The following is a 26,759-nucleotide window of genomic DNA, read 5'->3' as shown; positions in this document are numbered from 1 at the left end:
GGGGGAGGGGAAGCTCCATGAGGTGGCGCATGCGGTCGGGATGGGCCCCAAGAGTCTGTTTTGGACTACGTAGCCGAGGATGGCTAAGCGGTCTGTTCTGAATACACACTTCTCCTTGTTATAAGTTAGATTGAGGAGAGATGCGGTGTGGAGAAATTTGGCAAGGTTGGCGTCGTGGTCCTGCTGGTCATGGCCGCAGATGGTGTCATTGTCTAAGTACGGAAACGTGGTCCGCAGTCCGTACCGGTCAACCATTCGGTCCATTTCTTGCTGAAATACCGAGACCCCGTTAGTGACGCCGAAGGGAACCCTAAGAAATTGATGCAGTCGACCGTCCGCCTCGAAGGCAGTGTATGGACGGTCCGATTTGCAGATGGGGAGCTGGTGGTAGGCAGATTTCAGGTCAATTGTTGAGAAGACCCGGTACTGGGCAATCTGATTGACCATATCAGATATGCGAGGGAGGGGGTACGCGTCGAGCTGCGTGTACCGATTGATGGTCTGGCTGTAGTCCACGACCATCCTGTGTTTCTCCCCAGTTTTAGCCACCACCACTTGGGCTCTCCAGGGACTGTTGCTGGCCTCGATAATACCCTCCCGAAGCAGCCGCTGGACTTTGGACCTGATGAAGGCCTTGTCCTGGGCGCTGTACCGTCTGCTCCTGGTGGCGATGGGCTTGCAATCTGCAGTCAGATTGGCAAAGAGGGAGAGGGGGTCAACCTTGAGGGTTGTGAGGCCGCAAATGGTGAGGGGAGGTAGGGGTCTACCGAACTTGAGGGTGAGGCTCTGGAGGTTACATTGGAAGTCCAGGCCCAGTAAAAGTGTCGCACAGAGGTTGGGGAGAACGTACAGGCGGAAACGATTGAATTCAACGCCCTGTACGGTGAGTTTAACCAGACAGAAGTGGGATCCGGAGGCCAGGGAGATCCGCTGGTTGGCGGGATGGACCGTGACGAAGCAGCACCTTACCGTATCAGGATGGATGAAACTGTTTGTGTTCCCGGAGTCGGTGAGGCAGGAGGTCACATGGTCGTTGACAAGCACCGCCGTAGAAGCGGTGGCCAGGTTGCGAGGACGGGATTGGTTGAGCGTCATGGAGGCGAGTAGCGGGCGATCGACTGAAGAGTCTGACGAGTCCGATGAGTAGCGGCAGCGACCCGGGTCCCATGATCCAGTTCTGAGGGGAGGACAAAATGGCGGCATCTGGAGTACCTGCGGGGAAGAAGATGGCAGCGCCCATGCAGCGCACGTTGCGGGGTGGGGCAAGATGGCGGCGACCATGGAGCGCATGTTATGGGGGCGGGGCAAGATGGCGGCGACCATGGAACGCACATGGAGTCGGAGGATGAAGATGGTGGCGCCCATGGTGCGCACATGGCGGGGGCGGCGAAAGATGGTGGCGCCCACTGATCACACGTGAAGTCGGGGAAGGAAGATGGCGGCGCCCAATGATCGCACGTGGCACCGGGGGAAGCAGACGGCAGGGCCCATTGCGCGATCGGCTGAGGCGAGAGGCAGGTTCGGGCGTGATAGCGGCAACTGCACGGGACTGACGCACCGCTGCAAAGTGACCTTTCTTGCCACAAGATTTGCAGGTCGCGGTGCGGGCTGGGCAGCGCTGGCGGGGGTGCTTCTGCTGACCGCAGAAGTAGCTGCGGGGACCCCCAGGGTGTGTGGTGCGGCGAGCAGTGCAGGCATACTGCGCGGGAGCGGCCCCAGTCGTGGGGGTCGGTTGCGGGGTCCACGAGGGGTAGGATGGGTGGGCCGCGCGGCTGGCGGGGTAGGATTGCACATTACGGGAAGCGGCCATCGTTGAGAGCGCTAAGGTCTTCGTTGCCGGATGGGGTCTGATGCAATACCTGTTACAAATGCATCCCGCATGAGTAGATTCGAATGTTCCGTGGCCGTGATGGCCTGGCACTCGCAGTCCCGTACTAGAGGGATAAGGGCCCACCAGAAGTCCTCAATCGACTCACCCGGTTGCTGAACGCGAGTGGAGAGTACATGTCTCGCAAACAGAGTATTCGTCGACTGAGCGTAATTCTCTTTGAGCAGTTCCATGGCCCGGGCGTAGGTAGGCACATCCTGTATCAGCGGGAACACGCTGGAGCTCAACCTTGAGTATAGGAGTTGTACCTTCTGAGCCTCCGATGGTGCAGGGTCCGCTGAGGTGATGTAGGCCTCGAAAAAAGCCAGCCAGTGGTTAAAGTCTTTCCTGGCGTGTGGTGACTGCGGATCCAGCTGCAGGCGATCAGGCTTGATTCTGATGTCCATGATGTGTAGGGAAATCTCACTGTAATAAATTGTGGCACTAACAATTGCACACAAAGACTCGAATAGGTACAAGAGAGGCTTTATTACAGTGAGATGCTATTCCTTCGGCTGCAGCTGTAGGATGGCATCTCAGGGAAACTTATGAATATTTATACTGCTCCCTGTGGGCGGAGCTAGCCGGCAGGGGCTTACCGGAAAACCTGTAATACAGGTACTGTCATACATCCCCTAATACAAGCACACACATATATACAATGGTAGATCACCACAAGTATCAAAGAATGTGCTTCTGTTGGCCGACCAGGTGCAGGATCAAAGTGTGCCTGGATAATGATACTTGCTCAGGATAAAGTGCATGTATGCTTTTTTTGCCAGCTTCCTGCCATGCCTAAATAAAGGGCATAGGACCAGCCCACCCATACAGCAGGCCAGAGATGCAATGGAATCACTGCATGCAGAAGGAGGCCATTCGGCCCATCATGTCTGCAGCGACCCTCTGAAAGAGCACGCTACCTAGGCCCATGCCCCCACTTCAACCCTGTAACCCAGTAACCCCACCTCACCTTTTGGACATTAAGGGCAATTTAGCATGGCCAATCCACCTAACTTTCAGATCTTTGGACTGTGGGAGGAATCCAGAGCACCCAAAGGCAACTCACACAGACACGGGGAGAACGTACAAGCTCCACACAGACAGTGACTTGAAGCTGAAATTGAACCGGGTCCCTGGTGCTGTGAGGCAGCAGTGTTAACCACTGTGCCACCGTGCTGCCCAATGTACAGTACAATATACCTTTAAGAAGATGAGATGTTTTTGGAATTCAGCGGCTCACACATTCTTGCCACTCAGGGTAGAGAGCTGACAGAAACTCAATATTGGGTTTAAGAGTGCTGGAACATATACTTAAACCAAGACAACTAGATATTATGGAGTCAGAGATCTAAAATTAATGGTGGTGAGATGGAAGCAACAGCATTTTCAAGGCTATAATTTGCGATATGAGTCAGTTCCCTCATCCACGTTCAGTGTTATTCCCTTTTAAATTTCCAGTCTGGGTTCTGGAGGGAGGGGACCATCTCCCACCTCATGATACTTTCACTGGTATGTATGTACAAATGACTTGCATGAAGTAAAGCATCACAATCTACATTATTTATGCCTGCATTTCTATTGTCATAACTGATGAACAGATGAATGTGGCATTATCTTTTTCATGACCTGACTGGCTCAGGTCAGTGCAAATGATTCATTCAAGGTGCTTATCACCTGGAAAACATTCACCTAGTTCTTCTCAATCTATATATCTTAATTTATTTTCTGCTTTGGGGAACCACTGAACTGGCTTTTGATTTGTGTGAGTGACAAACCCTCTCGTCACCAGCACATTTCTGACCTCCACTTGTGGCTAAAATAAACTATTGACCAGCATGGTGGTTTTTTTTGCACAGAGATGTCTCATTGAATGAACAAAATTTGTTGGGGGAGTTACAAATATCATAGATGATTGGTCGCCTAAATATCAAAGGTAAGGATAATCAGAAAGGCGATCCACTGCTAAAGGTCCACCACGGTTAAAAGTTCCATCACATGAACTTTTCCCACAATGGAACTATTTGAATATTATGTAAGGTAGAATCCTGTCTTTATCATCCAAACAGATATGCATCTGGCAGGAATGAAGAGCAATCAAGAATATGTGAGCTGTATCTAGCTCAGGTATATTTTAGCAGATCGAGACCAACCAGCTAATATCGTTAACACATAGAAATGGTATTGAATCGGGGGTCTTGAACAGCAAACCTTTGTTTTCCTCAGCTTTTGAGACATTTCTCACAGTACGTGAATCTGTGCAAATGCAAAGTTGGCTGGTAACTATGTCTTCTTTACATCGCTAACTCAAGTTGGATTGAGAAAATCTGACACATTTCACATAATATTCCAGTTGTGATATCAGCTTGACAGTGTCAAAAAAGAGGTACTGTCTAAAGAAAATTCTCATTAATTTGATGTGTCCCTGCTGAGATGTAGTGTGAATCTAAGACAAATTAGTCATTATTGCAAAGGTCATGTCTCACCCTGGAGTGATCCAGAGACGGGTGTGTTTTCAGTACTTACAGCTGTCCTCTTCCTCAGTGAAAACGCTGATCACATAGCAGGCATAGACAAAACCAATGAGCTGTGAAGAGAAGAGACAAAGAGAGTTCAAAGTTATATACTATTGGGAGCAGTTTTCATTGTATCTATCCTACAATTCTTGGACTAGAACTAACTGGTTCTTCTATTCTTATCATTTAATATGGAGTTTATTTAAGAATTTAAAAAATGGTTTTATTTCACATGTTTTCCCTTTTTAATTTTGGTTGTTGTTAATTTATTTGAATGCCAGTAATCCCACTCAAAACTGTGCTTTTCTTAAGCTACTTTGAAATCTTCTGCCAGAAATGGGAAGACGTAGTAGTTGTGGTAATAACCATGGCTGTATATATTAGGGTATGTATGGTAAGGCCCCTGTACTACAGGTACGGGGGTAGTCCCTGCCTGCTGGCTCCGCCCAGTAGGCGGAGTATAAATATGTGTGCTCCTCGTACAGCAGCCATTTCGCCAGCTGCTGTGGGAGGCCACACATCTTAGTGTAATAAAGCCTCAGTTGTATTCAACTCTCGTCTTTGTGCAATTGATCGTGCATCAGTAGTGAAACAAGTTTTTGTGAAATATCTTCTGGAATGGTTTTAATGAAATATAAAACAATATTTGCTGATGCAGACATGAGCAGAGTGTTGAAGATGGCAGATTTATAGGCAAGAGAGAAACACCTAAAGAGAGAGAACTGTGAACAATATCAACTAGCATGGAGGCCACGAGGGCAAGTTGGCGGTTAGCAGTTTAGTGGGAATAAAATCACAGCATTTGTCCCATCATGTCTGCACCAGCTCTCCAAAGGTGCAATTCACTTGGTGCCATTCTCTCGCCTACTTCCTGTACCCTGCACATTCTTCCTTTTCAAATAACAGTCTAATTCCTTTTGAATACTTCAGTTGAACCTACCTCCACCACACTCTCAGGGGGACCACTCCAAACCCTAACCACTCGTTATGTGAAAATAAATTTTGCCTGTCATTTTTGCTTCTTTGGCAATTACTTTGAACCTGTGCCCTTTCATTCTTGATCCTATCGCGAATGGGAACAGTTTCTGCCTGTTTACTCTATGCAGGCCCTTCAGACTTTGAATACTTCCATCAAGTCTCCTCTCAACCTTCTTTACTCCAGAGAAAACAGTTCTAACTTCTCCAATCTATCTTCATAACTGAAGTTCCTCATCCCTGGAACCATTGTTGCAAATAATTTCTGCACTCTATCCAATTACTTCACATCCATCTCAAAGTGCGATGCCCAGAACTGGACACAATACTCCAGCTGAGGTCGAACTAGTATCTTGTACAAATTCAACATAATCTCCTTGCTCGTGTACTTTCTGCCCCTATTAATAAAGTCTGGGATACTGTATACTTTAGTAACTACTCTCTCAATGTTCCCTGCCATCTTTGATGACTTATGCATATATAGACACAGGTCCCTCTGCTCCTGCATCTGCTTTAGAATTTGTACCCTTTATTTAATATTAATATTGGGCTGGATTCTCCGATTTTGAGGATACGTCCAGAGCATGTGTCTAGCCTTACGACTGTCATAATATGCACACAAATATATGATGGTGCATAAACAGATACTGACTGACACACTGAATGACCAATCAACACACAGAACACAGCAGCCAATCACCAGACAGGACACGGCCACTATAAAGCCAGAGGGCACTAGTTTTCCCGTTCTCTTGGGATGCAGCCTCTGAGACAGTCAGAGCCCGTGATCAGCAATACGAACATCCACCATGTGCCAGCAGGATAGTCTGGTCAGGTTAGCCTCAGGTCTCCAGTCAACTCAACATTGTGTCAACCAACAGTGCAAGTATGTTTAACAGCTCATAGTTCAATAAAATAGGGTTGTACTTCTACAAGTGTTGGTAGCCTGTCTCTCTCACTGCTCTGGTAAACACAGTCCTCGCAGACCCAGCATACCCCGAAGCTCCTCTGGCCAGCGGAACGGCTCCCCCCCAGCTAGACTGTGGGTGTGCTGGACACAGTTGGCAGCCGCCACGCGACAGACATCGCTGTTTTTGAGGTGGTGGGACAACCGAAAAACAGGGTCCTCCCCCCCTCCCCCCCGATTTCGGCGTCAAAACGGATTCTTTATGTGCCTTGAAGTGAAATGTTGCTTAATAACCTTCCTGTAAAGCACCTTGGGACATTTTGTCACAACAAAAACAATACAGAAATATATTGCTGCTATTATTAAAACTCCATAATTGGTAATTGAACAAATAAAAAGATGAGACAGGAAATCGTTGGTTAACTTTTAATCTAGGTAATATCGAGTGAGATAAGTTACCAAATTGACAAATTTGGCAGACTTATGGATCTGGCTAATTCTCTTCCAGACACTGGTTGATGTCTGTCAGCCCAGCAGCTCTTGTTTAATATTGGTCAGAGGGAGATATTGATCCTTCTTTGACATTAGTCACGGGGACATGTAATATGTAATAGCTGGAATCGACAATTTCTAAACAGGATGATTTCCCCTGTATGTATCTAGAAAGCATTTCACTATGGTTTATTTAAATTGATTTGCATTGATACATTACTCTTAAAATTAATAACGTGTCCAAAAGGTCAACGTGGTATATCTAGTGCAGGGTGTCCGACATGCAGCCCATGGTCCGGATTCTGGCTCCTGAAGCCACTGTTTAAAATGCTGGTCAGACAGATAGGTGAAGTTAAAGATGCTGCAAGGAGCTGATCCTTCGATCAAAGGCCATTCCGCTCCTGCATTTTCGGCTGATAGGCTCACTAATGTGGGAGAGAAACAGGCTGATTGGAAGGAGCAGCGAACACCAGCGGCGGTGACTAAGCTGCAGAAAAACAGATTTTTGGAGGAGAGGTGGGGAAGGAGAGGCTGCCGGGGTCACAGGGGAAGGAGAGGCTGCCGGGGTCACAGGGGAAGGAGATGCTGCCGGGGTCACAGGGGAAGGAGAGGCTGCCGGGGTCACAGGGGAAGGAGAGGCTGCCGGGGTCACAGGGGAAGGAGAGGCTGCCGGGGTCACAGGGGAAGGAGAGGCTGCCGGGGTCACAGGGGAAGGAGAGGCTGCCGGGGTCACAGGGGAAGGAGAGGCTGCCGGGGTCACAGGGGAAGGAGAGGCTGCCGGGGTCACAGGGGAAGGAGAGGCTGCCACGGTCATAGGGAAAGGAGAGGCTTCCGGGTGTGGTGGTATGATTTGCATAGCTGTCTGCCATTGGTGCAGAACAACGGCTTACCATTGGCGCTGGTCAGTCATGTGCCTCTCGACCGATTGGTTGAGACCAGTCATGTGACGGCTCTCCGATTGGTCGAGAGGTTGAGTTAACCACGCCTCCATACCGAGGTAGAAATAGTCAGAACGCCCGGCGGTCGTCCATTTATTGTAGTGGACCGCAGGGCTAAGTTCTAGCTTATTAAAGCCTAACGTTTGTACAGCAACTCGTCTCGCGTTCAATTGATGGCTCATCAATTAAATAAGCTACATTTTTGAAGATGGAGCTCCGGATCAAGCCCGAATGCCTTCGCATCAGCCCGCAAACCCCGAACGCTGCAGAAATTTTTCAACATTGGCTGGCATGTCTCGAAGGATACCTGGAGTCTGCAACCAGCCCCCCCACCATGGCACAGAAGCTTCACATCCTTCACTCCAGCGTGGGCACAGCAGCCTATGCGATGATCAAGGAAGAGAAAGATTACGATGCTGCCATGCTTAAGCTGAATGGACAATTTCTTAAACCAGTCAACAGAGTGTTCGCCCGACATCTGCTGGCTACCAGACAACAGCTCCCCGGTGAGTCATTAGACCAATTTTACCAGGCCCTCGCTGTCCTGGGGAGGAATTGCTCCTGCCTCGCAGTTTCAGCTACGGAGCACATGGAACTGCTGATTAGAGATGCTTACGTGGCTGGGATGCAGTCCCTCGCTATCCGCCAGCGGATGCTGGAGAAAAACGACCTCAGCTTAACTGAGGCACGGACTCTCTCCACCTCCCTGGAGGTCGCCGATTTAAACGCCTCGCCTATGTCCACAGCCGCGCTGCACCACCCGGGCCTCCTGGCACGCTTCCCCACTGCCATCCGCCGCTCCCGACCTCCCTCAGGCCTGCGCCGCGGGACGCCCCGACAAGTCCACGAGGCCCCGCTGCTATTTTTGTGGGTTCACGAAACACCCTCGCCCGCGCTGCCCAGCCCGCACCACCCTCTGTAAGAGCTGCGGGAAGAAGGGCCACTTCTCCTCCGTCTGCCAGGCCAAAACACACAGGGGAAGGAGAGGCTGCCGGAGCCACAGGGGAAGGAGAGGCTGCCAGAGCCACAGGGGAAGGAGAGGCTGCTGGGCCCGCAGGGGAAGGAGAGGCTGCCGGGGTCACAGGGGAAGGAGAGGCTGCCGGGCCCACAGGGGAAGGAGAGGCTGCCGGAGCCATAGGGGAAGGAGAGGCTGCCAGCGTCACAGGGGAAGGAGAGTCTGCTGGGCCCGCAGGGGAAGGAGTGGCTGCCGGGGTCACAGGGGAAGGAGAGGCTGCCAGAGCCACAGGGGAAGGAGAGGCTGCCGGGGTCACAGGGGAAGGAGAGGCTGCCGGGGTCACAGGGGAAGGAGAGGCTGCCGGGCCCACAGGGGAAGGAGAGGCTGCCGGGGTCACAGGGGAAGGAGAGGCTGCCGGGGTCACAGGGGAAGGAGAGGCTGCCGGGGTCACAGGGGAAGGAGAGGCTGCCGGGGTCACAGGGTGATGAGACCATCAATTCACTAGACACGCGCTTTGAGATATGAACAGTGGTTTTAATCTACTTACTACAGAGCTAGCCTGTTACACGTTGAACTCTTGATGAACTGGTCAGCTGGCTCTGGGCATCGATATTTATACAGTAGTCCAGAGGGAGGAGCCGTGGGCGGAGCCAAGGGTGGAGCCCTGTACAAACTCCTAAGCATTCCCACAGCTACTCCCCCTAGTGGTCGGGCAACACAACTGCGCTTACAATCGTACAGTCTCATATATATAATCACAGTGTGAATTACAGAGTTACATTCAACACATTCACCCCCTACAAAAAAATCAAGTCCGGCGGGGGTGGTGGTTCATAAATTGAGCCTGTCCGGTGGTCGAGTCGTCCGCTGCAATCTGCGGAGCACCGGGGTTGCAGCCTCTTGTGGTGACTGGATGGGTGTTGTGGGTTGGGGTACGATGCGGACTCCAGGGGTGATTCCGTCTGAGCTCCATACCCGTCTGGTTCGACTGGGGACTGGGGGCGCTGGGGGTTAGCCAGTGCGGGTGCTCGAAACAAATGTAGCGAGATGGTGGGCTCAGGAGCGCGAGGGGGCGGCTGGGTGGGGTGTAGAATGAGGGGTACCTCTGCAGTGATAGTGGGGATGCTGGATCCAGTGGGTGCTAGGTCCCGGAGGGATATGGTGTCCTGACGGCCGTCAGGGAACTCTACGAAGGCGTACTGGGAGTTTGAGTGAAGCAGGCGCACCTTCTCTACAAGGGGGTCGGTTTTGTGCGCCCTGACGTGCTTCCTCAGGAGTACAGGGCCCGATGTCTTCAGCCATGCCGGGAGCGAAACCCCCGTGGTAGTGCCCCTGGAAAAGATAAAGAGCCTCTCGTGAGGGGTCTGGTTGGTCGCGGTTCATAAGAGTGACCTAATAGCGTGGAGCGCGTCTGGGAGGACATCCTGCCAATGGGAGACTGGGAGAATCCTGGACCAGAGGTTCAGTAGGACGGTCTTCCAGACCGTCGCATTCTCCCTCTCTACCTGCCCGTTCCCCCTGGGGTTATAGCTGGTAGTCCTGCTCGAGGCGATGCCCTTGTCGAGCAGGTACTGACGCAGCTCATCGCTTATGAAGGACGAACCCCGGTCGCTGTGTACGTAGCAGGGGAAAGCAAACAGGGTGAAGATACTATGCAGGGCCCGAATGACTGTGTGGGAAGTCATATCGGGGCACAGGATAGCAAAGGGGAAGCGGGAGAACTCATCTATGACGTTTAGGAAGTAAACGTTCCTGTTAGTTGAGGGGAGCGGACCTTTGAAATCGATCGCGAGGCGTTCAAAGGGCCTAGAAGCCTTGACCAGGTGGGCCCTGTCTGGTCTATAGAAGTGCGGTTTGCACTCTGCGCAGATCGGGCAGTCTCTGGTGATGGCTTTTACCTCCTCAAAGGAGAAAGGCAGATTTCGGGCTTTGATGTAGTGGGCGAGCCGGGTGACCCCCCGGGTGACAGAGGTTGTTATGCATGACTTTCAGGCGGTTGTTCTGCGCGCTGGCGCACGTCCCGCAGGACAGGGCATCTGGGGGCACGGTAAGCTTCCCCGGTCGACACTTAATATCGTAGCTATAGGTGGAGAGTTCGATCCTCCACCGCAGAATTTTATCGTTTTTAATTTTGCCCCTTTGCGAGTTGTCAAACATGAAGGCAACTGATCTTTGGTCGGTGATGAGGGTGAACCTCCTACCTGTGAGGTAGTGTCTCCAGTGACGAATAGCCTCCACAATGGCTTGTGCTTCTTTTTCGACTGCCGAGTGTCGGAGTTCCGAAGCGGAGAGGGTACGGGAGAAGAATGCGACTGGTCTCCCTGCCTGATTTAAAGTGGCTGCAAGATCTACCTCTGAGGCGTCGCTCTCAACCTGAAAGGGGGTGGATTCATCCACCGCCCGCATGGCCGCTTTGGCGATGTCCTCCTTGATGCAGTTGAAGGCCTGGCGCGCCTCAGCAGACAGGGGAAATAGTGTGGCCTTAAAGAGTGGGCGGGCTTTGTCCGCCTGGTTTAGCTCACCAGGCTAAACCGCTGGCTTTTAAAGCAGACCAAGCAGGCCAGCAGCACGGTTCGATTCCCGTACCAGCCTCCCCGGACAGGCGCCGGAATGTGGCGACTAGGGGCTTTTCACAGTAACTTCATTGAAGCCTACTCGTGACAATAAGCGATTTTCATTTTCATTTCATTTCATATTAAGGGACCCACTGGGTGTAATATGAAAAGAATCCCAAGCACCATTTGAGGGCCTCGGTACAATGAAGGAGAGGGAGTTCTAAGAGGGGGCGCATACGGTCCGGGTCAGGACCCAGGACTCCGTTTTCCACGACATAGCCGAGGATGGCTAGTCTGGTCGTCCGGAAAACGCATTTCTCCTTGTTATAGGTGAGGTTTAGTTTCTGAGCCGTCTGGAGAAAATGGTAGAGGTTGGCATCGTGGTCCTGCTGGTCATAGCCACAGATGGTAACGTTATCCAAGTACGGGATAGTGGCACGCAGCCCGTACTGGTCCACCATTCGGTCCATTGCTCGTTGGAACACCGGAACCCCATTAGTGACGCCGAAGGAAACCCGGAGGAAATGGAAGAGGCGGCCATCGGCCTCGAATGCCGTGTAGTGCCGGTCCTCCGGGCGGATTGGGAGCTAGTGGTATGCAGACTTCAGATCCACCGTGGAAAAGAGCCGATACTGGGCGATCTGATTTACCATGTCTGCAATCCTGGGGAGGGGGTACGCGTCGAGGAGCGTAAACCTATTAATGGTCTGACTATAGTCTACGACCATGCGGAATTTTTCCCCGGTCTTGACGACCACCACCTGAGCTCTCCAGGGGCTGTTGCTGGCCTCTATGATCCCCTCACTGAGAAGCCTTTGGAGCTCTGATCTGATGAACACTCTATCCTGTAGGCTGTACTGCCTGCTGCGAGTGGCTACGGGTTTACAGTCCTGGGTGAGATTGGCAAAGAGAGGAGGGCGGGAGATTTGCAGCGTGACTAGGCTGCAGATAGTGAGTGGGAGTAGGGGTCCGCCGAAACTGAGGGTGAGACTCTTGAGGTTACACTGAAAATCTAGGCCCAATTCACTAGACACGCGCTTTGAGGTATGAAAAGTGGTTTTAAACTTCTTACTACAGAGCCAGCCTGTTACACATGGAACTCTCGATAAACTGGTCGGCTGGCTCTGGGCATCGATATTTATACAGCAGTCCAGGGGGAGGAGCCATGGGCGGAGCCAAGGGTGGAGCCCTGTACAAACTCCCAGAGCTACTCCCCCTAGTGGTCAGGCAACGCAACTGCGCTTACAATCGTACGGTCTCATATGTCACAGTGTGAATTACAGAGTTACATTCACCACACGGGGAAGGAGAGGCTGCCGCGGTCATAGGGAAAGGAGAGGCTGCCGGGGTCACAGGGGAAGGAGAGACTGCTGGGGTCACAGGGGAAGGAGAGGCTGCCGGGGTCACAGGGGAAGGAGAGGCTGCCGGGGTCACAGGGGAAGGAGAGGCTGTCGCGGTCATAGGGAAAGGAGAGGCTGCCGGGGTCACAGGGGAAGGAGAGACTGCTGGGGTCACAGGGGAAGGAGAGGCTGCCGGGGTCACAGGGGAAGAAGAGGCTGCCGGGGTCACAGGGGAAGGAGAGGCTGCCGGGGTCACAGGGGAAGAAGAGGCTGCCGGGGTCACAGGGGAAGGAGAGGCTGCCGGGGTCACAGGGGAAGAAGAGGCTGCCGGGGTCACAGGGGAAGGAGAGGCTGCCGGGCCCACAGGGGAAGGAGAGGCTTCCGGGGTCACAGGGGAAGGAGAGGCTTCCGGGCCCACAGGGGAAGGAGAGGCTGCCGGGCCCACGGGGGACGGAGTGGCTGCCGGGGTCACAGGGGAAGGAGAGGCTGCCGCGGTCATAGGGAAAGGAGAGGCTGCTGGGGTCACAGGGGAAGGAGAGGCTGCCGGGCCCACAGGGAAAGGAGAGGCTGCCGGGGTCACAGGGGAAGGAGAGGCTGCTGGGCCCGCAGGGGAAGGAGAGGCTGCCGGGGTCACAGGGGAAGGAGAGGCTGCCGGGGTCACAGGGGAAGGAGAGGCTGCAGGGGTCACAGGGGAAGGAGAGGCTGCCAGGGTCACAGGGGAAGGAGAGGCTGCAGGGGTCACAGGGGAAGGAGAGGCTGCCGGAGCCACAGGGGAAGGAGAGGCTGCCGGAGCCACAGGGGAAGGAGAGGCTTCCAGGGCCATAGGGGAAGAAGAGGCTGCCGGAGCCAAAGGGAAAGGAGAGGCTTCCGGGGTCAAAGGGGAAGAAGAGGCTGCTGGGCCCACAGATGGAAGGAGAGGCTGCCGGGCCCACAGGGGAAGGAGAGGCTTCCGGGCCCACAGGGGAAGGAGAGGCTGCCGGGCCCACAGGGGACGGAGTGGCTGCCGGGGTCACAGGGGAAGGAGAGGCTGCCGGGCCCACAGGGGACGGAGAGGCTGCCGGGGTCACAGGGGAAGGAGAGGCTGCCGGAGCCACAGGGGAAGGAGAGGCTTCCGGTCCCACAGGGGAAGGAGAGGCTGCCGGGGTCACAGGGGACGGAGAGGCTGCCGGGGTCACAGGGGAAGGAGAGGTTGCCGCGGTCACAGGGGAAGGAGAGGCTGCCAGGGCCACAGGGAACAACTTCTGAGAGGGACAAGTGGTGTACTTTCAGTTCTGGGCGAAGTATGGTTGCAAAGCTGAAACTTAAAGGAAATGAAGGGAGGGCACCACAAGGAGTGGAGGCTACGGCTTAATTTGACACAACAGGGAACATGTAATTGTGACATTATAGATTTTGAAGAAAAGCTAATGTTCCTTTTTTAATAAACACAAGAAGCCTTAAAATCAGCTGCCAAAAATCACCTGACCTTTTCAACTGCAATGTGGTCAAACTTCCACAAAAATGTAAGAGCATTATGGGCAGACATACCAAGACATGAAAAGACTTCTGAAATCCAGTAAGTGCTCAAACCAATAATTGTTTTCCCTGTAGGTGTGAAAACCTTGGCCCCTTTTGAGCACCTTTTTTTTGGGTTTTGCAAGTGCGAGCTGGTTGAAAATGCTCTGTACTTTACAAGAGCAGGTTAGAGCCTGGGAATTCTGTGCTGAGCAACTCATTACCCGACTCCTCAGAGCCTATCCACTCATCTACATGGCACAAGTCAGGAATACAATAGAATACTCCTCACTTGCCTGGAAAAGTGCAGCTCCATCAACACTCAAGAAGCTTGATACTTTCCACGGCAAAGCAGCCTGCATGATTGGTACCCCCATCCAGCACCTCTGATATCCCCTGTCTCCACTACTGATGCACAGTGGCAGCAGTGTGCACCATCTACAAGATGCACTGCAACAACTCACCAAACTCCAAATAGGGAAGTCTTGCTAAAACTATACAAGGTACTAGTTAGACCACACATGGAATACTGTGAAGAGTTTTGGCCCCCTCCTCTAAGGTAAGATATACTGATATTGGAGGCTGTCTCAAGAAGGTTCACTAGGTTGATCCCGGGTATGGAGGGATTTTCTTCTGAGGAGAGGTTGAGTAGATTGCTCCTGTACTCATTGGAGTTTAGAAGAATGAGAGGTAACCTTATTGAGACATAGAGGGTTCTCAGGGGACTTGGCAGGGTAGATCCTGAGAGGATGTTTCCTCTTGTGGGAGAGTCTAGGACCGTAGGGCATAATCTCAGAGTAAGGGGGTCGCCTATTTAAGACAGAGATGAGGAGGAATTTCTTCTCCCAGAGGCCAATGAATCTGTGGAATTTTTACCGCAGAGAGCTATAGAGGCTGGTGATGTGACCATCAATTCACTCGGAACACGATTGGAAGTAAACTGTGGTTTTAATAGTCTTACAACTAAGCCTGCCCGCGACCAGAAGAACTGAGGGCAGGCTCACACGGCTGCAGCACTTTATACTTCCGGTAGTGGGAGGGGCCATGGGCGGGGCCATGGGTGGAGCCATGGCCGGAGCCGAGGGTGGAGCTCTGTACAAGCTCCTCATCTCCCCCTATGGGCAGAGCCGCGCAATGGCTCACAGACAGAGCCCACAAGGACACAATACCATACAATACAATACAGTGTGAATTACATTCACCACAGCTGGGCCGTAAAGTCTGTTCAAAGCTGAGATAGACAGATTTTAAATCAGTATCGGGATAAGGCAGGAAAGTGGAGTAGAGTATTATGTCAGATCAGCCATGATCTCATTGAATGGCGGAGGAGACTTAATGGGCTGAGTGAGCTACTTCTGCTCCGACATCTTATGGTCACCTTCCACAGCACCTTCCAACTCCACAACATCTACCACCTAGAAGGTGGTAGACAAGGTCAGTAGACACATGGGAACACCACCACATGGAAGTTATCCTCCAAGTTACTCACCATTCTGATGTGGAATTATATCGCTGTTCCTTCACTATCACTTCAACAAAATCCTGGATCTCCCTCCCTAACAGCATTGTGAGTGTACCAACATCCCATGGACTGCAGTATTTCAGAAAGACAGCTTACCACCACCTTCACAAGGGCAATTACAGTGACACCTGCATCCCATGGGAAAAGTTAACTTATTATGAACAGCAAAAGGAGCATGCTGTTTGATATGATCAGCCAAATGTTGGGACAACAACGCATGAAAATTTTTCAGTCTGGCAGTTTCAAGAGAAATGCCATGTACGAAGGAGACCTTCTTTGATCTTACTGGGGCATTTCAACATGTGAGAAGAACCGGCATTTTTAAGCAGCTGAAGAAAATTGTCTGTCCCCCGCTATGACTGCCCCCACCCCCGAAGCTGCTCAGTGTGATCTCCTCTTTCCATTACAAATGCTGAATAAAAGTCATTATCCTTTTCAAAAGAACCATACACCCATATAATATTAAAAATAATCTCCAGCATAGAATTTCTATGGTGGAAGACCTAGATCCCCACAATCATTTCAATTGCTTTTAACAATGTTTTTTTTAATGTTTTCAGTTCTCTCCCAAAATTATGGTGGGGGTTGGGAGAAACGCCTCAGAAATTCTAGCCCCAAGGACTTTTTCCAGTAAGCGACATTTGTTTTACAATCGTCTGCATCCTTCTATTTATGTAAGGTTATAGCCATGCAGCACATCAAATCTGTTGTGGATGAGGTAGCTCATAGGGTTCACTTTTGCTGGTGGCTAAAGAGACCAATCTGTGAAAGGTAAGTTCTACCACAAGTACCACAAATGAAGCAAGGTGTCATTGTGGATTGTTGATCCTTGTGCCAGTTGCCAAACTGCTGTAGTCACTGATTGTCACAGTGGCACATGCTGACCCACCAGCAGATCTCGCCATTTTCCTCTGTCAGCTAGTGTCTCTCAGGTGTGAGAATAAATGTTTAGGGCCTTCATGTCACACTTGTAAACATCCTTGAAGCAGAACTTTAGGGTCCTACTGGATATCTGATTTCCGCCTCAGAGAAAATCATTGAGTATGCGACCATCTTTCATCCTGTAAACATGCCCGATTCAGTGAGGTGGCCTCTGCTTGGTGAGTGTTAAACACACTGGGAGCTTTGCCTTTGCGACGCCTGGTGCTTTCATGATGTTTCCTTCCGTGAGAGGCCCAGAACATTGAAAGTTGTTGAGCTTCCTTTATTGACAGTTGTAAGTCATCCACATTTTACAATCAGATAACCAGGTGCAGAGAAAGGGCAGGCAGCTCGCAAGTAATATAAGACGGCTGTTGAATGTGGTGATGAATCCGTCGAGAGCTCTGGTACCGGAGGTGGTGGTGTCCATGGATGCGGAGAAAGCAATTGATCGGGTGGAGTGGCGGTACTTGTTCGAAGTTTTGGGAAGGTTTGGGTTTGAGATTTGTGGCATTGGTGCAGTATGTGGCGCCAAGAGTGAGGTTGAGGATGAATGATATGAGCTCACGAAGCTTTGACTTACACAGGGGTACGAGGCAGGGGTGCCCGCTGTTGCTGCTGCTGTTTGCACTGGCCATAGAGCCACTGGTGATGGCTCTCAGCGGGTCGGCAGAGTGGCTGGGGATAATGAAGGGACAGAGGGAGCATCGGGTATCGCTCTATGCCTCTTGCTGTTTCGGATCTGTTGGAGAGTATGGGAAGGATTATGGGCCTGTTGGGGAGGTTTGGAGGGTTCTCGGGATACAAGCTGAATATAGGGAAAAGCGAGGTATTCCTGATGAATGAGCTGGCACAGCGGGCTAATTTAGGGGGGATGCCATTTACGGCAGCGAGGGATAGCTTTAGGTACTTGGGGATTCAGGTAGCGAGGGAATGGACAGGACTCCATAACTGGAACTTAACGAAGCTGGTGGAGGAGGCCAGGGAGGATCTTAAGAGGTGGGATACACTGCACTTAACGTTGGCGGGGAGGGTCCAAGTGGTGAAAATGAATATTCTGCCGAGGTCCTTGTTTATCTTTCAGGCTCTCCCGATCTTTATACCAAAGGCTTTTTTTCGGAAAGTGGACCCAATCATCTCTGACTTTCTATGGGTGGGGAAGGTGCCGAGTTGGGGAGGACCCTGCGACAGAGGCAGAGGCAGCGTTGCCAAACCTGCTTCATTATTATTGGGCGGCGAATGTGGACAAGTTGCGGCGGTGGTAAGAAGGAGAAGGGGTAAAATGGATTAGGATGGAGGAGGAATCTTGTAAGGGGTCTAGTTTGACGGCTATGGTGACGGCAGCATTGCCAATGGCTCCCAGAAGGTATTCAGGGAGCCCAGTGGTGCAGTCCACGGTGAAGATATGGAATCAGCTGAGGCGGCATTTTAGGGTGGAAGGGATGTCGGTGCTAACGCCGCTGTGCGAGAATCATGGGTTTGAGCTGGGGGGAGGGGAATGGACAGTGTATACAGGAGGTGGGGGAAAGTGGGGCTGGTCAAGGTGAGGGATTTGTTTTTAGAGGAAGTGTTCACCAGTCTGGAGGAGCTAAGGGAGAGGGTAGAGCTGCCGAGGGGTGGTGAGTTCAGGTATCTACAGGTTAGGGTCTTTGCACGAAAGGTCTGGAAGGGGTTTCCTAGACTGACGGGATACACCCTGCTGGAGCGACTGCTGCTTCCGGTTGTAGAAGGGGAGGGAAGAATTGAGGATATATATGTGGTTGGGGGAGCAGGGAGGCGAGCGGGTGGTAAACATAGAACAAAGAACATTACAGCGCAGTACAGGCCCTTCGGCACACGATGCTGCGCCGTCCTGTGATCCCCCTCTAAAGTCCCTCTACACTATTCCCTTATCGTCCATATGCCTATCCAATGACCATTTGAATGCCCTTAGTGTTGGCGAGTCCACTACTGTTGCAGGCAGGGCATTCCACGCCCTTACTACTCTCTGAGTAAAGAACCTACCTCTGACATCTACCCTATATCTATCTCCCCTCAATTTAAAGCTATGTCCCCTCGTGCTGGACATCACCATCCGAGGAAAAAGGCTCTCACTGTCCACCCTATCTAATCCTCTGATCATCTTGCATGCCTCAATTAAGTCACCTCTTAACCTTCTTCTCTCTAACGAAAACAGCCTCAAGTCCTTCAGCCTTTCCTCATATGATCTTCCCTCCATACCAGGCAACATTCTTGTAAATCTCCTCTGTACCCTTTCCAATGCTTCCACATCCTTCCTATAATGTGGCGACCAGAACTGCACACAATACTCCAAATGCGGCCGCACTAGAGTTTTGTACAACTGCAACATGACCTCATGGCTCCGAAGCTCAATTCCTCTACCAATACAAGCTAACACACCGTACGCCTTCTTAACAACCCTCTCAACCTGGGTGGCAACTTTCAGGGATCTATGGACATGGACACTGAGATCTCTCTGCTCGTCCACACTACCAAGAATCTTACCATTAGCCCAGTGCTCTGCCTTTCTGTTATTCCTTCCAAAATGAATCACCTCACACTTTTCTGCATTAAACACCATTTACAATCAGTTACAGCTCATAGATTCTCATTAAAACTGCTGCTTGCCGGTGTCCAGTTAGGCCTTCCAATCTAGCGTTGCACCAGCATGAGATTATGTCAGTCTAAAAGCTGATTGATAAGAGTGGCATGCACAACATGGTCCTCAGCTCACAAGAGATTTCAAGGCGAGTGTAACAAAGCTTTTCTGCAATAGTGCTACACTGCTCCTGATGCACTGTGTACCACTCTGCCAGGGAAAGCGTGTTGCTTTGGAGGAGTCACTACTTAAATCAGTAAAAGATTAAAAGTCTGGGCAGGATCCTCTGAAAGTGGGGCTATGCCCCACACCGGCGTGAAAACCGCCGCCAACCACTCCGGCATCAACAGCCCCCGAAAGTGAGGAATTCTCCAATTTCCCAGGGGCTAGGTTGACGGCAGAGTGGTTGGCATCGCTCCAGCTGGCGCCAAAGGGCCGGCGTGAGTTTGCACACACTCAGAACGGCCAGCGTGATCTCGCGCGTGTATGGACCGGCCGGCGTATTTCCGCGCATGCGCAGACCGGCCAGCATATTTCCACGCATGAGCGGGTGTTCCCTTCTCCCACCGGCCCCCAGGCAATATGGCGGAGGAAAGAAGGCCTCCCATGGAACCAGCTCACCCGCAGATCGGTTGGCCCCAGTCGTGGGCCAGGCCACCGTGGGGGCCCCGCCGGGTCGGATCCTCTGCGCCCCCCCACCCCCCCAGGACCGCCCTCGCACACTTACCTGCCAGATCCCGCCGTTCATGAGGTGAGTAATTGACGCCGACGGGACTGGGCAAAACTTTACGGCCACTCGGCCCATCTGGGCCCGGAGAATCACCGGGGGGGGGGGGGGGGGGGGGGGGGGGCGCTGTCAACAGCCTCCGACCAGCGTGGCAGGAATCCTGCCGGCCCCCGAAAACGGCGCCGGAGAATAGGGCAGCCGGCGTCGGGGTGGCGGGGTGGGATTTGCGCCTCCTCCCGGGGACACAGGGACCCGGCACACGGTCGGAGAATCCCTGCCTCTGTCTTGTACTCAGCAAAGGACCATTTAACAAACAAAAGTAAAATACTGTGGATGCTGGAAACCTGAAATAAAAACAGATAATGCTGGAAAGACTCAGCAGGTCTGGCAGGATCTGTGGAGAGAGTTAATATTTTGAGTTTGTATAACTTTTTCAGGGCTGGAGATTGGCAGAAATATAATGGATTAAATAATTGGTGAGGTGTAGAAGGTGGAGTACAGTAGAAGGTCAGGGATAGGTGGGAGCTCTGGAGAGATTGACAAAGGTGTGATGGAGAGAAGACCGAGGGCATGGGAGTATTAAAGACTAAAGAAAGTATTAATAATGGCGCAAAGATAAGGTAGCAGAGTGTGTTGACAGCAGAACACTGGTCTGTACACTGAAAACATTCGACAGCGGTGTGGGAGATGGGTCAGAGATAGAGATAGGAAGGAGAAGGGGTGAAGACAGCGGTGTGGGAGATGGGTCAGAGATAGAGATAGGAAGGAGAAGGGGTGAGGAGATAGGAAGGAGAAGGGGTGAAGACAGCGGTGTGGGAGATGGGTCAGAGATAGAGATAGGAAGGAGAAGGGGTGAGGGCAGCAATGCGGGAGATGGGTCAGAGATAGAGATAGGAAGGAGAAGGGGTGAGGACAGCGGTGTGGGAGATGGGTCAGAGATAGAGATAGGAAGGAGAAGGGGTGAGGGCAGCTGTGTGGGAGATGGGTTAGAGATAGAGATAGGAAGGAGAAGGGGTGGGACAGCGGTGTGGGAGATGGGTCAGAGATAGAGATAGGAAGGAGAAGGGATGAGGGCAGCAATGCGGGAGATGGGTCAGAGATAGAGATAGGAAGGAGAAGGGGTGAGGGCAGCAATGCGGGAGATGGGTCAGAGATAGAGATAGGAAGGAGAAGGGGTGAGGACAGTGGTGTGGGAGATGGGTCAGAGATAGAGATAGGAAGGAGAAGGGCTAAGGACAGCGGTGTGGGAGATGGGTCAGAGATAGAGATAGGAAGGAGAAGGGGTGAGGGCAGCGATGTGGGAGATGGGTCAGAGATAGAGATAGGAAGGAGAAGGGGTGGGACAGCGGTGTGGGAGATGGGTCAGAGATAGAGATAGGAAGGAGAAGGGGTGAGGACAGCGGTGTGGGAGATGGGTCAAAGATAGAGATAGGAAGGAGAAGGGGTGGGACAGCGGTGTGGGAGATGGGTCAGAGATAGTTGAGGATCCTTTCAACAACAGTGGGCAGAAACCTCAGTTAAGGTCAGTTAAGTGGGGGCGGGGGTGTCGATTGTGCAGGGAGTGGGGTTGGGGTGGTTTTCTTTCTCTTTGTTTGCGGGTGGGAGGGGGAATTATTTTTTAAATAGAAAAAAATGACGTTGCGAGATCAGCCATGATGATTTTATTTAAGTCGGCTTTAGGGCCAAGTCGTTGAGGGTATCGGCAATGGCAAAGGAGCTGAAGGGGTTTCTGGAGCACATGGTGGGGATGGACCCGTGGAGGTTTAGGAGGCCGAGGGCTTTTCCCTTGTGCACCGGGTGTATTCCAGGATTGATTTTTTTCATGCCAGGTAAGACATTGCTGGTGGGGGTGGTCAACTCAGAGTATTCAGCAATTGTGGTCTCAGACCACGCATGCACTGAGCGAAACAATATGGAGGAGGTCATGACCGCCACGCTGTGGGAGCACTCAAGGCGATGGTTAGGTGGGAGTTCATTTCAATTTGGGCACCTAGGGAGAAAGCAGAGGAGGTGGGGATGATAAGACTGGTGGATGAGACTTTAAGGGTGGATAGGAGATATGCAGAGGAGCCGGAGGCAGGGCTGTTAAAGGAGAGGCATGATGTGGCTCCAGATGGAGTTTGGGCTAGTGTCTATGTGGAAGGCAGTGGGGGAGTTACGGAGGGCCAGAAGGGCAGTATATGAGTATGGGGAGAAGGCAAGCAGAATGTTGGTCATTCAGATGAGAAAGCAGGAGGCAGTGAGGGAGACTGGCAGAGTGAGGGATGATAAGGGTAAGGCGGTGATGGACCCGGAGGGGTGAATGGCGTGTTTGCAACGTTTTATAGAAGGCTATACGAGTTTGAGCCCCTGGGGGAGCGGGGAGCGATGGGGTGGTTTTTGGAGTTTCCCACAGTAGAGGAGGAGCTGGTTCAGGGACTGGGGTCCCAAATTGGGTTGAGGGAGGTGGTGGAAAGAATGGGAATGATGCAGGCAGGGAAGGCCCCGGTACCAGACGGGTTCCCAGTGGAGTTTTACAAAGGTTTGGGGTGGACCTGGTGAGGGCGTATAATGAAGCAAGGGAGAGAGGGGAACTCCCACCTATATTATCGGTGGCTTCCATCTCCCTGATATTAAAGAAGGATAGGGATCTGTAACACTGTGGAACGTACCGCCCAATATCATTACTGAATATAGATGCCAAGCTGGCCTTGCGAATTGAGGACTGTCTCCTGGGGCTGATAGGCGAAAATCAAACAGGTTTTGTGAAGGGGAGGCAATTGACGGTGAACTTGAGGAGGCTGCTTGAAGTAATCATGATGTCTTCGGAGAGGCAAGAGGTGGAGGTAGTAATATCGATGGACACGAAGGAGGCGTTTGGTCGGGTGGAATGGGAGTACCTGCTGGAGATGTTGGGATGGTTAGGGTTCAGGCAGGGGTTTGCGGGTTGGGTCCGGTTGTTGTATAAGGGGCTGGTTGAGAGCGTGAAGATGAACTGAGTGAGTTTGGTGTATTTTGGGCTGCACCGGAGGACGAGGCAGGTGTGCCCTTTCTCCACATTTCTCTTCACCTTGGCGATATAAGTGCCGGCAATAGCCGCTTCGGGGAGGAGAGGGATTGGGGGGGGGGGGGGGGGGGGCGTTGCGCACAGGGTCTCATTGTATGTGGTTGACCTATTGTTATATATTTCGGACCCATTGGGCAGCACTGGAGGCCTCATGGGGATTTTAGAGGAATTTGGCCAGTTCCGGGGTGCAAGTTGAATATAGGGAAGAACAAGGTGTTCCCGATTGAGACTAGAGGGCAGGAGAGGGGGTTAGGGGACTTGCCATTTAGGGTGGTGGGGTGAGCTTTTGATATTTGGGTATCCAGGTGACACGGGGCTGGGCGCAGCTGCACAAGTTGAACCTGACTCGGCTGGTGGAGCAGATGGAAGTAGATTTCAAGAGGTGGGATTTATGAGGAACGGTTCAGGACTGAAGAAGAGGTGGGAGGAGGAGCTGGGAGGGTAGGTGGGGGCCGGTATGTGGGCAGATGCCTTGCGGAGGGTGAATGCGTCCTTGCCGTGTGAGAGGCTAAGCCTCATCGAGTTCAAAGTGATACATAGAGACCATATGATGTTGGCAAGGATGAGTAGGTTCTTTTAGGGGGTAGAGGATAGGTGTGGGCAGTGTACGAGGAGGCCCGCGAATCCCGTCCACATGTTCTGGGCATGTCCAAGGGATTCTGGCAGGGGTTCGCGGACATGATGTATGAGGTAAAGGTGGCCTCGAGTCCAGAGGTAGCGCTATTTGGGATGTTGGAAGATCCGGGAGTCCAGAGGGTGAGAGAGACCGATGTCTTGGCCTTTCCCTACCTGATAGCCTGGAGACGGTGGCAGGACTCGGAGCCACCAAAAGTGGGGGTGTGGATGAGAGACCTGGCCTACTTCCTGAGGCTCGAGAAGGTCAAGTTCATCTTGAGGTGGTCGGTGGATGGGTTCACCCGGAGGTTCTTTAAGGAGGTTTGAGGGGTCAGCAGGAGGTGGGGTGGGGTTGGGGGGTAAAGGGGTTAAAATGGAGAAGGTGGGATATGAGGAGGGGGTGGTATTAGGGGATCAGGGGGGAGTGGATGTTGGTTGCTTATAATGTTTGGTTGTTCTTCTGCTTTTGCTTGTTTTTATGGAAATTCCTTGAATAGACTATTTTTTTTAAAGTAGACTTGAGGGGCTGAATGGACTAGTCCTGCTCCTGTTTCTTCTGTCAATGTGGATGTGGCATGCTGAGCCTCGGCAGGCAGGACCGGTGATTGGGTGGGGTGGGGGTAGTGGTGGTGAATCGCCGAGCGTCAGTGATGGCCTTGGCGTAAAGGTGGTCATTGCCGCTAGAGGATCATAGAGTGCCAAAAAATGAAGGTGTACCCAGAACCCACTGGGAGGCTGCCAGGTTTCACACAGGGCAGTAGGACTTCCCCTTGTGGTCAAAATGCACAGGTGTGAAGAGGCCTGAAGGAGACACTTAAGTGGCTCAATTAGCCTCCTGGCAAAAGTCTGAACCCCCAACTTTCCAGAAATTGGAAAATGGCAGACTAGTAGGAATCCCTTTCTGCACCACCTTTCTGCCTCTGACCTGTCCCCAAAGAACCAAATATACAACAAATGCTGGAAATGTACAACAAGTCAGTCACCACCAGCAAGTGATTCAGATGCAACCCAGTTCTGATACCGTCACTCGAGAAACATTAACCTACTTTCCTTTTCAGTTGTTGACTGACGTACCGTGAATTTCCTGTCAGTTTTGTATTTTTCCACCCAATCCTTGAGCAATGCTTTTAGAGTGTAAATAGAACAGGACAGGAGGGCATAGGAAAGAAAAAAATATGAGATGACATTGATGGCAAGGAAATAAGCTGTGTTGCAGAACGGGAATCTAAGAAGAAGGTTAACCATAAAGTGAGAGGAAATCCTGTTAAAAGGAGGTAAAATGTCTCTACTGTAATGCACAGTATCCATAACAAAACAAGGTTGATGGATGGAATCATATATTGGGAGCATCCGAATGTAGTTTCGGTTACTGAGACGTGATTACAGAGAAATCAGAATTAGAAATTAAACATTGCAGGGTATTGTGGCTCACTAAGAAGTCTGCAGATATGTATGGTTGAAACTAAACTATTTATTGTTAACTTATATCTATATACATCCAATGTATAGCCATGCATGAGTTCTGCCTCCATGAGGGCTCGTTCCAGAATCTACTCAAATTCTATTATCATGTAACTCCATACATCATACTGTGGGTGGTACTGTTCTCCTGTCTCACAATAGCCTTGCTCTGCCAAAACCCTGACACTAAAATGACACACTGCTATCCCTTAAAAGCATATTATAACATCTCCCTATCTTTGTGAAAGAAAATTTCCCTCTTTCCAACGAAGTGTAACCATTTAGAGAACAATCTTTACTTTAATTCTTACCTCTTCTCTTCCATCTAGTCTCGATGACTTTATAAATTCAGATGGTCTTGACGCATGACAAATCCTCTAGATGTCAGTGGTATCATGTTCAGAGGAATTAGCCTCAGTTGGTTTGAGTCGACTTTGTTAGTTCAGCATTGATATTGTAATACTCTGTGTTTCTGGTATTTGATTGTCTCCATTTGATTTGCTGTTATTGTTCCGTCGAGCTGCGTTTCTCTCTATCCCTTTCCCTTCTGCTTTGTTTGGACATCATGGCCGGGATTCTCCGACCCGGTGCCAGGACGGAGCATGAATCATGCCCCGCCGACCCGATGCCGGCTTCCCCATTCTCCGGCGCCATTTTTCGGGCGGCGGCGTGATCACCGCCATGCTAGTCGGGGGTTGTTGACAGCGCCACCCCTGCCGATTCTACGACCCCGATGGGCCGAGTGACTGATGTGTTTGACCGAGTCCCACCGCTGTGGATTACTCACTTCCCACTCGGCGGGACCTGAAAGGGGAGTGTGCAGGGGCCATCCTGGAAGGGGGGGGCACGGTGGCCTGGCCTGCGACCAGGGTCTCCCGATCAGCGGGTGGGCTGGTTCCGTGGGGGCCAACTTTACTCCGCGGTGGACCCCTGTAGGGCTCCGCCATATTGCCCGGGGGCCGGCGCGGAGAAGGGAACCCCATCACATGCGCAGAAATACGCCAGCCACTCCACACATGCGCGACAATACGCCGGCCGTTCTGCGCAGCGCGGACTTGCGCGGGCCGTTCCCCGCCAGCTGGAGCTACGGGGACAACTCCGGTGGCAACCTAGCCTCCTAGAAAGGTGAGAATTCCTCACTTTCGGGGGCTGCTGTTGCCGCCGGAGTAGCCGGCGTAAGGCCATAGCCCCATTTTTAGAGAATCCCACCCCACGTGTTTGTTTGAATTTTCCTTTACTGGTGCTGAAGTCTGGTTTTGACTTCCATACTGTGCATTTTATCTTATGTTATTCAGACTGGATCACATGGCTCTTTCCACAGTGACGTTCCATCACTTCATCAGTTTTGGTTGTTAATACTGCATTCAGCCAACCGTTCTGATTCATCAGCAATTCCTTCTCCTGTTCCAAACATTTTTCACGATACTTCATAGAGACTTTTGATGCTTGAGTTCACTAAGTTTTAATTGAAGGCCTTCAACATCCTGCGAACAACACTCCAATGTTCTCCTCAGTTTTAATTTTTCATTAACAAAGTCATCTTTCCTCAAGAGAGTCTAATTCTTTTGTGCTATCTTCCAAGCGCATATTCTGTACTTGTTCTTCTGCTATCTTTTCTGAGGTTCTTTGTGGTCTTTTGTGAGAATTTATACTTTCTCTTGCCATTCTAGGTCTTGACTTTCATTTCTTCACATGTATCTTTGGAAATGCAGTGATTGCCCAAGTTTCCTTCCAAATATCCAAATGTTTTCTTCAGCTGTGCTGTCTCTTTCTTGTACCTCTTGGCTTCCTTCTGGAATGTAGAACATTACTAAGTCTTCTCCTCCAACCGG

The 26,759-nt window shown here is 51.5% G+C and overlaps 1 protein-coding gene across 3 annotated transcripts in view; it reads right to left on the bottom strand.

The window, feature by feature from the left end:
- The window catches only part of LOC119972561 (sodium/potassium-transporting ATPase subunit beta-1-interacting protein 3), a 610,138-nt gene that overhangs the window by 53,899 nt on the left and 529,480 nt on the right, over positions 1-26,759 (bottom strand). For 2 of the 3 annotated variants that reach the window (XM_038809467.1, XM_038809468.1), the window contains exon 5: positions 4,391-4,451. In XM_038809467.1, coding sequence (XP_038665395.1) covers positions 4,391-4,451 — 61 coding nt within the window. Of the gene's footprint in view, positions 1-4,350; positions 4,452-26,759 lie in introns of all 3 variants that reach the window. The other variant, XM_038809469.1, reaches the window with a different exon arrangement.

This window comes from Scyliorhinus canicula, chromosome 10 (genome assembly GCF_902713615.1).
Source record: "Scyliorhinus canicula chromosome 10, sScyCan1.1, whole genome shotgun sequence".
NCBI lineage: Eukaryota > Metazoa > Chordata > Chondrichthyes > Carcharhiniformes > Scyliorhinidae > Scyliorhinus > Scyliorhinus canicula.
Note: the sequence above shows the minus strand (reverse complement) of the source record. Positions and strands in the feature narration are given on the sequence as shown.